Source organism: Nerophis lumbriciformis, linkage group LG17 (genome assembly GCF_033978685.3).
Source record: "Nerophis lumbriciformis linkage group LG17, RoL_Nlum_v2.1, whole genome shotgun sequence".
NCBI lineage: Eukaryota > Metazoa > Chordata > Actinopteri > Syngnathiformes > Syngnathidae > Nerophis > Nerophis lumbriciformis.
The window spans coordinates 45,232,482-45,246,357 of NC_084564.2; the positions used below are offsets into that span (position 1 = coordinate 45,232,482).

Below are 13,876 nucleotides of genomic sequence, written 5' to 3' on the forward strand. Positions count from 1 at the left end.
CCTCCCTAGGGAGGTGTTTAGGACACGTCCCACCGGTAGGAGGCCGCGGGGAAGACCCAGGACACGTTGGGAAGACTATGTCTCCCGGCTGGCCTGGGAACGCCTCGGGATCCCCCGGGAAGAGCTGGACGAAGTGGCTGGGGAGAGGGAAGTCTGGGCTTCCCTGCTTAGGCTGCTGCCCCCGCGACCCGACCTCGGATAAGCGGAAGAAGATGGATGGATGGATGGATGGGAAAAGCGGGAATTTTTTTGAAAATGGTACAAAAAAACACACTTGAATGGTCTGAACGAGTTGAAATGGCTGGTGTTGAAATTGTTCAAATCCGTGGAGAAATGTTGAAGTAGTCCCACTCAAGTTAAAACTCTCCTATGCAAGGCAAAAACCGTTTATCAACAACACCCAGAAATGCCGTCGGCTTCGCTGGGCCTGAGCTCATCTAAGATGGACTGATACAAAGTGGAAAAGTGTTCTGTGGTCTAATGAGTCCACATTTCAAATTGTTTTTGGAAACTGTGGACGTCGTGTCCTCCGGACCAAAGAGGAAAAGAACCATCCGGATTGTTCTAGGCGCAAAGTGTAAAAGGCAGCATGTGTGATGGTATGGGGGTGTATTAGTGCCCAAGACATGGGTAACTTACACATCTGTGAAGGCACCATTAATGCTGAAAGGTACATACAGCTTTTGGAGCAACATATGTTGCCATCCAAGCAACGTTACCATGGACGCCCCTGCTTATTTCAGCAAGACAATGCCAAGCCACGTGTTACATCAACGTGGCTTCAACGTAAAAGAGTGCGGGTACTAGACTGGCCTGCCTGTAGTCCAGACCTGTCTCCCATTGAAAATGTGTGAAGCCTAAAATAGCACAACGGAGACCCCCGGACTGTTGAACAACTTAAGCTGTACATCAAGCAAGAATGGGAAAGAATTCCACCTGAGAAGCTTCAAAAATGTGTCTCCTCAGTTCCCAAACCTTTACTGAGTGTTGTTAAAAGGAAAGGCCATGTAACACAGTGGTGAACATGCCCTTTCCCAACTACTTTGTCACGTGTTGCAGCCATGAAATCATAAGTTAATTATTTGCAAAAAAAAAATAAAGTTTATGAGTTTGAACATCAAATATGTTGTCTTTGTAGCATATTCAACTGAATATGGCTTGAAAAGGATTTGCAAATCATTGTATTCCGTTTATATTTACATCTAACACAATTTCCCAACTCATATGGAAACGGGGTTTGTAGATATATCACATTAAATATCAAGTGAACTAGCTACAATGAATAAAGGAGACATGTTTAAAGAGACAGGGGGAATTATTAGACTTTGAAAGCAGTTTTCTAATGAATACAGAGCATGTTAAAGTCGACATATTTGTAACATGTGCAGAGTTCATCTTCATCTTCATCTTCCACTTGCTCTCACTTTCATTCTCTCCTGGTTCTCCTCACTTACTGAAGACGCTGAAGAGGCAGGAGAGCTGGAGCCAGCCAAGCAGCTCATCCAACCTCTGGCTCAGAACATCATGGCCAAGTACAAAGACAAGGAGGAGGAGACGCCTTTGCTCTTCTTTGTGGCCGGAGAGGTGAGATAAGACACTCTCAACTCTAACTTATTATTTGTCACACCTTCAGTCAGCTCAACATGAGGACATGTTGATGATGTATACTTCACATACAACATGAGGACATGTTAATGATGTATACTTCACATACAACATGAGGACATGTTAATGATGTATACTTCACATACAACATGAGGACATGTTAATGATGTATACTTCACATACAACATGAGGACATGTTGATGATGTATACTTCACATACAACATGAGGACATGTTAATGATGTATACTTCACATACAACATGAGGACATGTTAATGATGTATACTTCACATACAACATGAGGACATGTTGATGATGTATACTTCACATACAACATGAGGACATGTTAATGATGTATACTTCACATACAACATGAGGACATGTTGATGATGTATACTTCACATACAACATGAGGACATGTTAATGATGTATACTTCACATACAACATGAGGACATGTTGATGATGTATACTTCACATACAACATGAGGACATGTTAATGATGTATACTTCACATACAACATGAGGACATGTTGATGATGTATACTTCACATACAACATGAGGACATGTTGATGATGTATACTTCACATGCAACATGAGGACATGTTGATGATGTATACTTCACATGCAACATGAGGACATGTTGATGATGTATACTTCACATACAACATGAGGACATGTTGATGATGTATACTTCACATACAACATGAGGACATGTTGATGATGTATACTTCACATACAACATGAGGACATGTTGATGATGTATACTTCACATACAACATGAGGACATGTTAATGATGTATACTTCACATACAACATGAGGACATGTTGATGATGTATACTTCACATACAACATGAGGACATGTTGATGATGTATACTTCACATACAACATGAGGACATGTTAATGATGTATACTTCACATACAACATGAGGACATGTTGATGATGTATACTTCACATACAACATGAGGACATGTTGATGATGTATACTTCACATACAACATGAGGACATGTTAATGATGTATACTTCACATGCAACATGAGGACATGTTGATGATGTATACTTCACATACAACATGAGGACATGTTGATGATGTATACTTCACATACAACATGAGGACATGTTGATGATGTATACTTCACATACAACATGAGGACATGTTGATGATGTATACTTCACATACAACATGAGGACATGTTAATGATGTATACTTCACATGCAACATGAGGACATGTTGATGATGTATACTTCACATACAACATGAGGACATGTTGATGATGTATACTTCACATACAACATGAGGACATGTTGATGATGTATACTTCACATGCAACATGAGGACATGTTGATGATGTATACTTCACATACAACAGTTGCAATCAAAATGCTCAGTCTTAACTGAGTGTCAGGGAGCTTCAACTATATGTTTAATTTTGGGAATGGAGTTTGCAGTGATAAACATCATGTACATCATGTACATGTACACGATGTACAAAAAACAACACCTTACTTCAATGTAGTGATTGACTATTTTCCGGACTATAAGGCGCACTTAAAATCCTTTAATTTTCTCAAAACTGGACAGTGCACCTTATAACCCGGTGCACCTTCTCTACAGTATGTATGAAGTGTGGCTGTGATGTAATTATAAGTGTGACCAATAGATGGCAGTCACTAGAGGTTGACACCTATTCAATAAATGACGCTAGCAAGTAGTAGTAAGCAAGCAAGACCAATACTTTGATGTTTCACTGGGAATATACAACATTACACACAGAAATCTGTCAAAAAGTTTTAGTAGGACTTTGGTAAGGTACGAAGGTGTTGGATTGTGGGAGCGTTACGACAATGGTAGTCAGACATAATTGTACTATGCTTCATCATACGGTATTATGCTGTGTGTGTGTGTGTGTGTGTGTGTGTGTGTGTATAAGGACCCCAAAATGGCACTATTAGGAGACATGTTATCAGGTGTTTTGTCAAAAGCAACTTTTCTTACCTTCTGGTACCTGCTGATGTGTATTTGAGATCCACAATAGTCCCGGAAATGTGTGCGCGTTCGCCATTGTAGTCCGTTGTAGTCGGTTGTAGTCGATAATCTTCTTCTTTTTTCCTCTATCTTCTTGTTGTGGAACATTCATCTCCACTGTTGACATTTCTAATACAAAGTAGTGTCAAGTTCTTACTTATATCTGTCAGTAGACTCGCTAGGGCAGGGATCCTCAACAGGCGGACCGCGGTCCATGTCCGGACCCAGCGACGTGTCCGTCCGGACCCAGCACGAATTATAGTAAAAAAAAAAATTTAAAAAAAGTTTTTTTTTTTTATTATTATTATTATAATTATAATTATTATAAAAAATATATAATAATTGTATTCATCTGTGAGTTATCGCTAGCGCAAGTCAACGTTCTTCGTTGTTTTTAGTCAAATATCTCCACGTTTCGTTTACACTTCTCGTGTCTCACTCACTCCGTCCTCTCTCTCTCTCTCTCTCTCTCTCTCTCTCTCTCTCTCTCTCTCTCTCTCTCTCTCTCTCTCTCTCTCTCTCTCAGAGAGAGAGAGAGAGAGAGAGAGAGCGAGAGAACGCCACTCTGATTGGCTAATTCCGGGGTATGGGTTGTCATCTCGATCACAAAGACGCGCTGATAGGCTGTTACCACCTGGGTCATACACATGTGCAGTGCACAGTGCATGGAACCTTTCGCTGCAGGCACACAGTTGTCTCGTATCGCTACTTCGCTAACTGTTCACTCGTCAGTCACTGAATGTGAATCAAATCACAATGGCATGCTCCAAGTTGGCTCAGGCTGGTAAAAGAAAGGTGGACAGGGAAAACCGACGTTTCAAGGAAGAATGGACAGAGCAATATGTTTTCATCCTACCTACTGCAAGTACCAGACCAATGTGTCTAATATGCAACACTACTGTTGCTCTGGTGAAAAGTGAAAATCTGAAACGTCACTATCTGAAAGAGCACCGCGAATTTGAAGAGACATTTCCTCATGATTCAGAGCTAAGAAAAAAGAAATCACGAGGCTGAAAAAGTCATATGAAACATCAAGCAAGATTTTTGTTAAATCTATGACACAACAACAAATAGCAACAGAGCAGTGACGTGCGGTGAGGTTGATGGCTGGTGAGGCACTGACTTCATCACAGTCAGATTTACAAACATATGAACCCTAAAGAGTATCTTATTCACCATTTGATTGGCAGCAGTTAACGGGTTATGTTTAAAAGCTCATACCAGCATTCTTCCCTGCTTGGCACTCAGCATCAAGGGTTGGAATTGGGGGTTAAATCACCAAAAATTATTCCCGGGCGCAGCGCCACTGCTGCCCACTGCTCCCCTCACCTCCCAGGGTGTGATCAAGGGGATGGGTCAAATGCAGAGGACACATTTTTTCAAAGTTCTTATTTATTTTTGTTTCAAAGAAAATATTTCATGTATTTTATTGGACATTTATTTTATTTTTGTTAATTTTTAGAAAATGTTAAACTACTTACCTCCTGCTACTATATAAGCTTGACCGATAATAAACGGACCCAGCCTGTTTCAAAAAAAACATTTGTGGACCTTCAAGATTTGTACTTGAGGACCCCTGCGCTAGGGAAATGCTAAACACTACAACAAAGATGACGGGGAGAAGACGCTGTCAAAGTGGAGGCACGTAAATAAGACCGCCCACAAAAGGGTGCATCCTGAAGAGACTTGAAGATGATGTGTAAAACATCATCAATGCAACATTTTGACCATCACATGTTATGTAGACTACAAGGAAGTATTTTACATTTAGAAAACAAAATCAAAGTATGACCCTTTTACTGAGATTATGATGGAACCCAGACCATTATGTCATTCCTTTTGTGGCACACTTGAGTACATTGTGCTTTCCACAATGTTTCAACATACTTGATTTCATCTCCAGTATATCAGTGTTGCATGAAGAGCAGTGTGACACACACCTAGCAGGTAAACTTCTCCTGTTAGCTGCTGAGACAAGACTAAGGTTTTGTTCTGGGCTCTAACCACCAAGTGGAGAAATGTCTTTCACAAACACACACATGTATATAAAAGAGCACAAATATGTGTTGTTGCACTGAAGCATGAAGACTTTCTCTCATCTCCCATGGAGCAAGTGAGATAGTACTGTGGGAGCTTCATTGTTGGACAACAATCAGACTACTTTCCCACACATCAATCTGCTCAACTGAGTGGCCAAACTAACAATCCCACACTTGGTCTTGTTGTATTAATAATACACTGAATGAGTACAACTGTGCTACCAATGAGTCTTTATTCTGAACTCTGCCTCTGTTAGCCTGCTCTCACCTGCTGTGTCAATGACATCACCATCGACTAGTCTATAGATCAATGACATCACCATTGACTAGTCTGTAGATCAATGACATCACCATCGACTAGTCTGTAGATCAATGACATCACCATCGACTAGTCTGTAGATCAATGACATCACCGTCGACTAGTCTGTAGATCAATGACATCACCATCGACTAGTCTGTAGATCAATGACATCACCGTCGACTGGTCTGTAGATCAATGACATCACCATCGACTAGTCTGTAGATCAATGACATCACCATCGACTGGTCTGTAGATCAATGACATCACCATCGACTAGTCCGTAGATCAATGACATCACCGTCGACTAGTCCGTAGATCAATGACATCACCGCCGACTAGTCCGTAGATCAATGACATCACTGTCGACTAGTCTGTAGATCATTGACATCACCTTCGACTAGTCTGTAGATCAATGACATCATCATCGACTAGTCTGTAGATCAATGACATCACCATCGACTGGTCTGTAGATCAATGACATCACCTTCGACGGGTCTGTAGATCAATGACATCACCATAGACTGGTCTGTAGATCAATGACATCACCATCGACTAGTCTGTAGATTAATGACTTCACCATCAACTAGTCTGTAGATCAATGACATCACCATCGACTAGTCTGTAGATCAATGACATCACCATAGACTAGTCTGTAGATCAATGACATCACCTTCGACTAGTCTGTAGATCAATGACATCACCATCGACTAGTCTGTAGATCAATGACATCACCATCGATTAGTCATAGATCAATGACATCACCATCGACTAGTCTGTAGATCAATGACATCACCATCGACTAGTCTGTAGATCAATGACATCATCATCGAGTAGTCTGTAGATCAATGACATCATCATCGACTAGTCTGTAGATCAATGACATCACCATCGACTAGTCGTAGATCAATGACATCACCATCAACTGGTCTGTAGATCAATGAAATCACCATCGACTGGTCTGTAGATCAATGACATCACCATCGACTGGTCTGTAGATCGATGACATCACCATCGACTGGTCTGTAGATCGATGACATCACCGTCGACTGGTCTGTAGATCGATGACATCACCGTCGACTGGTCTGTAGATCAATGACATCACCGTCGACTGGCCTGTAGATCAATGACATCACCGTCGACTGATCTGTAGATCAATGACATCACCGTCGACTAGTTCGTAGATCAATGACATCACCATCGACTGATCTGTAGATCAATGACATCACCGTCGACTAGTCTGTAGATCAATGACATCACCATCGACTGGTCTGTAGATCAATGACATCACCATCGACTAGTCTGTAGATCAATGACATCACCATCGACTAGTCTGTAGATCAATGACATCACCATCGACTAGTCGTAGATCTCTTAAAGGGAACTGAACTTTTTTGGGAATTTTGCCCATCGTTCATAATCATTACGAAAGACAAGAACACACATCTTTTTTTTTAGGATTTTAAAGATGATTAAAAAAAGACTTGCAAGATGCAGCTACTGGGAGTCACTGTTGTAGCCTTCAAAGTCTCTAAGACAACTTCAAAACCTTCCAACGTTTTATATACACAAAAATAACTAGTTTTTTTGTACAAGTTGGTCGTCTTGTGACCTTCATGTGACCTTGTGGACTACTAATGAGCAGTGTTGGGTTAGTTACTGAAAACCAGTAACTAGTTACTTTATTTCAAAAGTTACTCAGTTACCAACTCTGTTACTTACACCAAAAAGTAATGCGTTACTGTGAAAAGTAACTATTTAGTTACTTCTTTTTTTTTAAGGCTCCCATTAATGCTCTTTTAGCCTTCATGTCAGTACTGTTATTGCACTGGACAATAATACAATGTGTTCATCAACTTCACATGCATTTGTATCACTCAACTCTGCTAAGCAATGTGCTCTACATACAACACACAAACAATGTGGTCTACATACAACACACAAACAATGTGCTCTACATACAACACACAAACAATGTGCTCTACATACAACACACAAACAATGTGCTCTACATACAACACACAAACAATGTGGTCTACATACAACACACAAACAATGTGCTCTACATACAACACACAAACAATGTGCTCTACATACAACACACAAACAATGTGCTCTACATACAACACACAAACAATGTGCTCTACATACAAAACACAAACAATGTGCTCTACATACAACACACAATGTGCTCTACATACAACACACAAACAATGTGCTCTACATACAACACACAAACAATGTGCTCTACATACAACACACAAACAATGTGCTCTACATACAACACACAAACAATGTGGTCTACATACAACACACAAACAATGTGGTCTACATACAACACACAAAGACAAAGATATGTTTCAAAGGGACAATTTATTTCAGGCCAGAACAATATGACACAACTATTGTAAATAGCTGCAACATAACATAGATAATTAACAAACAGCATAATAACAACAAAGCTGTAAAGCTGGCTTCACCCAAGGAAGGCCCACATGACATGATTATATATCATGTCACTACATACAGCACACATACTGCATACACAAAGCCTAACCAGGCATTTTTTTTCTCTCTAGGAATTGTGAAATAAAATCATGTCTTCATGAGATTAACACTGTACTAAAGCCCAGAACACTCTACACATTTCCCCAGTTTTAGTTTAGAGATAAGGAAAGATTGGCCTGGCCCACTAGGATCCCTCTTTACGTTTGTGAACTTTATAGTCTATACATTTAGAGTGATGTGATAATCAAACACTCTAGAAGTCTAGAATGAAAGAGTATATAAGAGAATTGACAGATTGTGTGTACCTTCAGTGATGAATGATGAGCAGAGGCAGAGTTTGGAGTGTCTTCTTTAGCTTGCGTTCCATGTTTATGTACTCTGTGTCCAGGTACTTGGAACATGTTCTCTGTGCCATTTGCTGTTTGACGCCGCTATCATGCTAATTAGCTGCCTGAAAGCGGGTGACTCCACTGTAGAAATAGCCTGCATGTCTTCTAGCACATACGCTGCAATGGCTCTATCAATGTTGTCCTGGCTAGCAGTCCCTCCGTTAAAATCCTTAGGTGGAGGTGAAGTGGCATCGTGTCTCTCTTTACTAGCTTTGTCGAAGCATGTTGCTTTTGTAGCTGTTTCAGCAGATTTGAATTGCTGTTTTGGGCAGTAGACGGGATCTTTGATCCAAGACACAACTTACATTTAACTAAAATCTTCTTTTCTTTGTGCTCGACAAAAGAAAAGTAGTGAGAATATCTCCATGTTAAGAAACTCTGCTCTGCCATGATGTTTTGTTAGTAAACACAGACACGCTCCCCCTCCCCCCACACACACACACACACACACACACACACACACACACACACTCACACACAATGCGCGCCTCCTGTGACACGGGCAGATTCAGAAGGACGACACCACAGCGCAGCAATAAAACACACTCAGATCTTCTCAGTTTCTAGCCGATACTACATCAACAATAAGGTAAAATAACGCAGTAACGCATCATGTAGTAACGCTAACTGAGTTACTGAATATAAAAAATAACGCGCTAGATTACTAGTTACCGCCGAAAGTAACGGCGTTACAGTAACGCGTTAGTCCCAACACTGCTAATGAGAGCCAGGTAGCACTCTGCTCTACGTCATGTGACCTTCATGTGACCTTGTGGACTACTAATGAGAGCCCACTGCTCTACTTCCACAGATATGGCTTTCATTTCCTGTAGACTTTTCATTTCAGATCAGATCTCACTTCCTGTCTGAGGCCCGTCTTACCTTTCTGTCCAGAGCCTCACACACACACTCACTCTCTCTCATGCACGCACACTCTCAGACATATACACACACACACAGACATGCACACACTCACTCTCTCACGTACACACACAGAAACACACTCACACGCACACACACACACATTCACTCGCTCACTCGCTCACACAGACAGACAGACACACACTCTCAGACAGACAGACACAGACTCACACACAGACAGACACACAGCAGCAGGTAGTTGACTGTTGAGCAGCATGACACAGCAGAGGGTCTGGGTTCTTGGCTGACTGACACATGACAATTCAACTTGCAATTAAAGATTTCTTGTCTTTTCTAGATAAATCTTTCCGGTTTGGTTTTGCTTTCTGCACAATTCAGTGTGTGTGTGTGTGTGTGTGTGTGTGTGTGTGTGTGTGTGTGCGTGCGTGCGTGCGTGCGTGCGTGCGTGCGTGCGTGCGTGCGTGCGTGCGTGCGTGCGTGCGTGCGTGCGTGCGTGCGTGCGTGCGTGCGTGCGTGCGTGCGTGCGTGCGTGCGTGCGTGCGTGCGTGCGTGCGTGCGTGCGTGCGTGCGTGCGTGCGTGCGTGCGTGCGTGCGTGCGTGCGTGCGTGCGTGCGTGCGTGCGTGCGTTTTACACACACTCTTCCTCTTCATGATTTTCAATCTTCACAGCCAGCTTAGTTATTAAGTCAGACATGCAACACAATGACCTTTACCTGCTCACCTCTGACCTGGACTACCACACTGGTCACTTGACAAAGCTCATGTTTCTATTAAAAGTCAGCAGAACTTCTTCAATCCAGAAGTCCACTGGCTCGCCATCAAACTAACGTTCAAATAATTCTCCTCACTTTGAAAGCTATCCATGACCTCTAACCTGCTCCATGTGGCCACACCCTCACCTTCCCTAAGACGCTCTTCACCGTCCTTATTTCAACTGTCCACCCTCTTCTTTGGAACTCCTCACCACCAAGCACACCTATTGTTGTTTTTATTCCTGTGATTGTCTACGGTGTCCTCCAGTGCCCAGAAAGGTGCCTTATAAGTCAAATGTATTATTATTATTATTAATATATAAAAATCCATTAGTGACTGCAATAATATTTCTCTTCCAAGGCAACGACAGTCTTTCTTATTTAGCCTCAATAATTCATGAGAACTTTCCTGCTCGCTTGATTGTTGTAACCATGACGACAAGAGGCTGTAATGCCGACATGTTTAAGGGTGATAGGAAGCATGGTGCAGACTATTATTACAATATTATACTAGAATATTGCATTCTATTGTCAGTCATTTATGTTGCTTCCTTCTGCATTTTCTGGACACTTCAGTGAATTGTTCCCTAAAACTCTATTACTGCTTATTTGTAATCATATCTTTAATTCTTCTTCATGAATGTTGACATCTTTCACAGCTTTCACACTGGAATGCTCCATGTTCCCTAACTTGGAGCTTTACTGATGCCATGTTTGCCTTTTAGACCTCATACTTGCCAACCTTGAGACCTCCGATTTCGGGAGGTGGGGGGCGTGGTTAAGATATATATATATATATAAGAAATACTTGACTTTCAGTGAATTCTAGCTATATATATATATATATATATATATATATATATATATATATATATCAGAATCAGAATCAGCTTTATTGTCATTACGCAAGGTAACGAGATTGAGGCCATTCCATACAGTGCGATGTGTGCATGCTAGAAAAACAATGTGCAAATATATAGAAATATAAAAAATGTAGAATTGCAATGAATATGGTGTGAAATGAATATATACATGAAAAAACTAAACAAAAACAGGGTGGTTGGTGGAATGGGTTATTGCACCGAAGAGAAGGCAGTTATGAGGGACAATGGGGCAGTCCGTTCAGGATGGTTATGGCCCTGGGGAAGAAGCTGTTCTTTAGCCTGTGTTTTGGTTTTAATGCACCTGTAGCGCTTCCCAGAGGGCAGCAGGTGGAACAGGTCAGAGCCAGGGTGGGTGCTGTCCTTGATGATGGCACTGGCTCTGTTGAGGCAGCGGGAGGTGTAGATGTCCGTCAGAGAGGGGAGAGGGCGGCCGATGATCTTCTGAGCCGTCTTGACCACCCTTTGCAGCCTCTCCCTGTCTGCTGCAGTGCAGCTGCCGTACCATACCGTAATACAGTAGGTCAGCAGGCTCTCGATGGACGAGCGGTAGAAGGTCAGCAGCAGGTCAGGCTTCAGGTTGTACTTCCCGAGGACTCTAAGGAAGTGTAGCCGCTGCTGAGCCTTCTTGATGATTGATGTGGTGTTGACTGTCCAGGAGAAGTCATTAGAGATGTGGACTCCAAGGTACCTGAAGGTGTGGACCCTCTCTACACGCTATATATATATATATATATATATATATATATATATATATATATATATATATATATAAATAAATAAATAAAAGAAATACTTGAATTTCAGTGTTCATTTATTTACACATATACACACACATAACACTCATCTACTCATTGTTGAGTTAAGGGTTGAATTGTCCATCCTTGTTCTATTCTCTGTCACTATTTCAGAACACACACATTATACAAATATACATTATAAAATCAATAAGAAAACGGGAGCTCTAATTTGGGAGTCTGAATTAGGATCAGAAGTTCCTATATAAACATTGCGCACTCAAGTCCCCTTTTTGTATTGATTACTGCAGCTGTGCACTGGATTCATTCACAAATACAAACTACAACTCACAAACACTTTAGAGTTAGGCTCCACCATCAGAATGTGTACTTAAACTTATAAAGATCACATGGATATTATTCAGTGAGTTGATTCACCAAAACTAACCTGTTATACAGGAGGAAAAAGCACACAGGACGTTTCAATTGTTCACAGACTGGTCGCGCTCATCAGAATGACAAGACACTTCCGGTCTGCAGGTGATAGCATTCAATTGGGAAGAAACGCCCTACTGCCCCCTACTGACCAATGTGAATACTGATAAATGTGTAATGACAGCTCCAAAAACGAATTCAAACCACAAAATAAAATAAATAAATCAACACAAAAATGTGACACATTATGGGTGGGTCACATATGCATGTACAGTAGATGGCAGTATTGTCCTGTTTAAAAGTGTCACAACATTGCTGTTTACGGCAGACGAACTGCTTTACGGTAGACAAAAACTTGACTGCTGTTGTTGTGTGTTGTTACCGCGCTGGGAGGACGTTAATGAAACTGCCTAACAATAAACACACATAAGAAACCAAGAACTCGCCCTCCATCATTAGCTGTTTATATTGTGGGAAAGCGGACGTGTGAACAGGCTGTCAACACGTCACTCAGGTCCGCATGGAGCTGGAGGGGGCGTGGCCTCCAGCTCCGCCTGAATTTCGGGAGAAAATTTGTCCCGGGAGGTTTTCGGGAGAGGCGCTGAATTTCGGGAGTCTCCCGGAAAATCCGGGAGGGTTGGCAAGTATGTTTAGACCTTGACATACTTATCAGTATTTATCTTGCATGGTTTGTTAGCAAACTACTTTGTGTTGCTTCTAACGCGTTTTGTCGGGATTCTAAGAACATTCCTGTCATATTGAGGAAATAACTGAATGTTGTGTTTGCCAACCTTACAAAAGCACATGTTCCAAGTAGAACACTCCCAGAGATACATCATTAGACATCTTGCATGTTGGCTTTAAGAGTTACACCTGTCGTGAGCCATATACTGGACACGTTATCCCTCATGAAGATTTCTGTAAAGTCAAATTGTATATCACCAGAATGTTTTGTATTGTAACACTGCAGACTCACACAGAGAGCAGAGAGAATGTGCCGGAACACAGTCAGCCACACAAAGGAATCACTCATCTTAGGGACGTCTTAGACCAGTGTTCAACACAAGGCCCTGGGGCCCGCAAGATCATTAACAATCAATCAATGGGGCCCGCCACGTCATTCAATTGGGTCCACTAAATGATTTATTGTGGTTTGCTACATCATTTAAAGTGGCCTTCTGAGGGCAGCCATCATTGTCATTTGACAGCCTTGTCTTACACATCTGGACTGTGGAGTTAGTCTTGGAAGAAGTGTTGCCTGTAGACTAGTTCTCACTATTATGTTAGATCCACTATGGACTGGACTCTCACTATTATGTTAG

General features: G+C 41.5%; 1 protein-coding gene across 1 annotated transcript in view; it reads left to right on the forward strand.

Moving 5' to 3' along the window:
- nxn (nucleoredoxin) overlaps nt 1-13,876 on the forward strand; it is a 129,936-nt gene that overhangs the window by 113,100 nt on the left and 2,960 nt on the right. Inside the window, exon 7 of the mRNA XM_061973228.2 lies at nt 1,460-1,584. Coding sequence (XP_061829212.1) covers nt 1,460-1,584 — 125 coding nt within the window. The remainder of the gene's footprint in view (nt 1-1,459; nt 1,585-13,876) is intronic.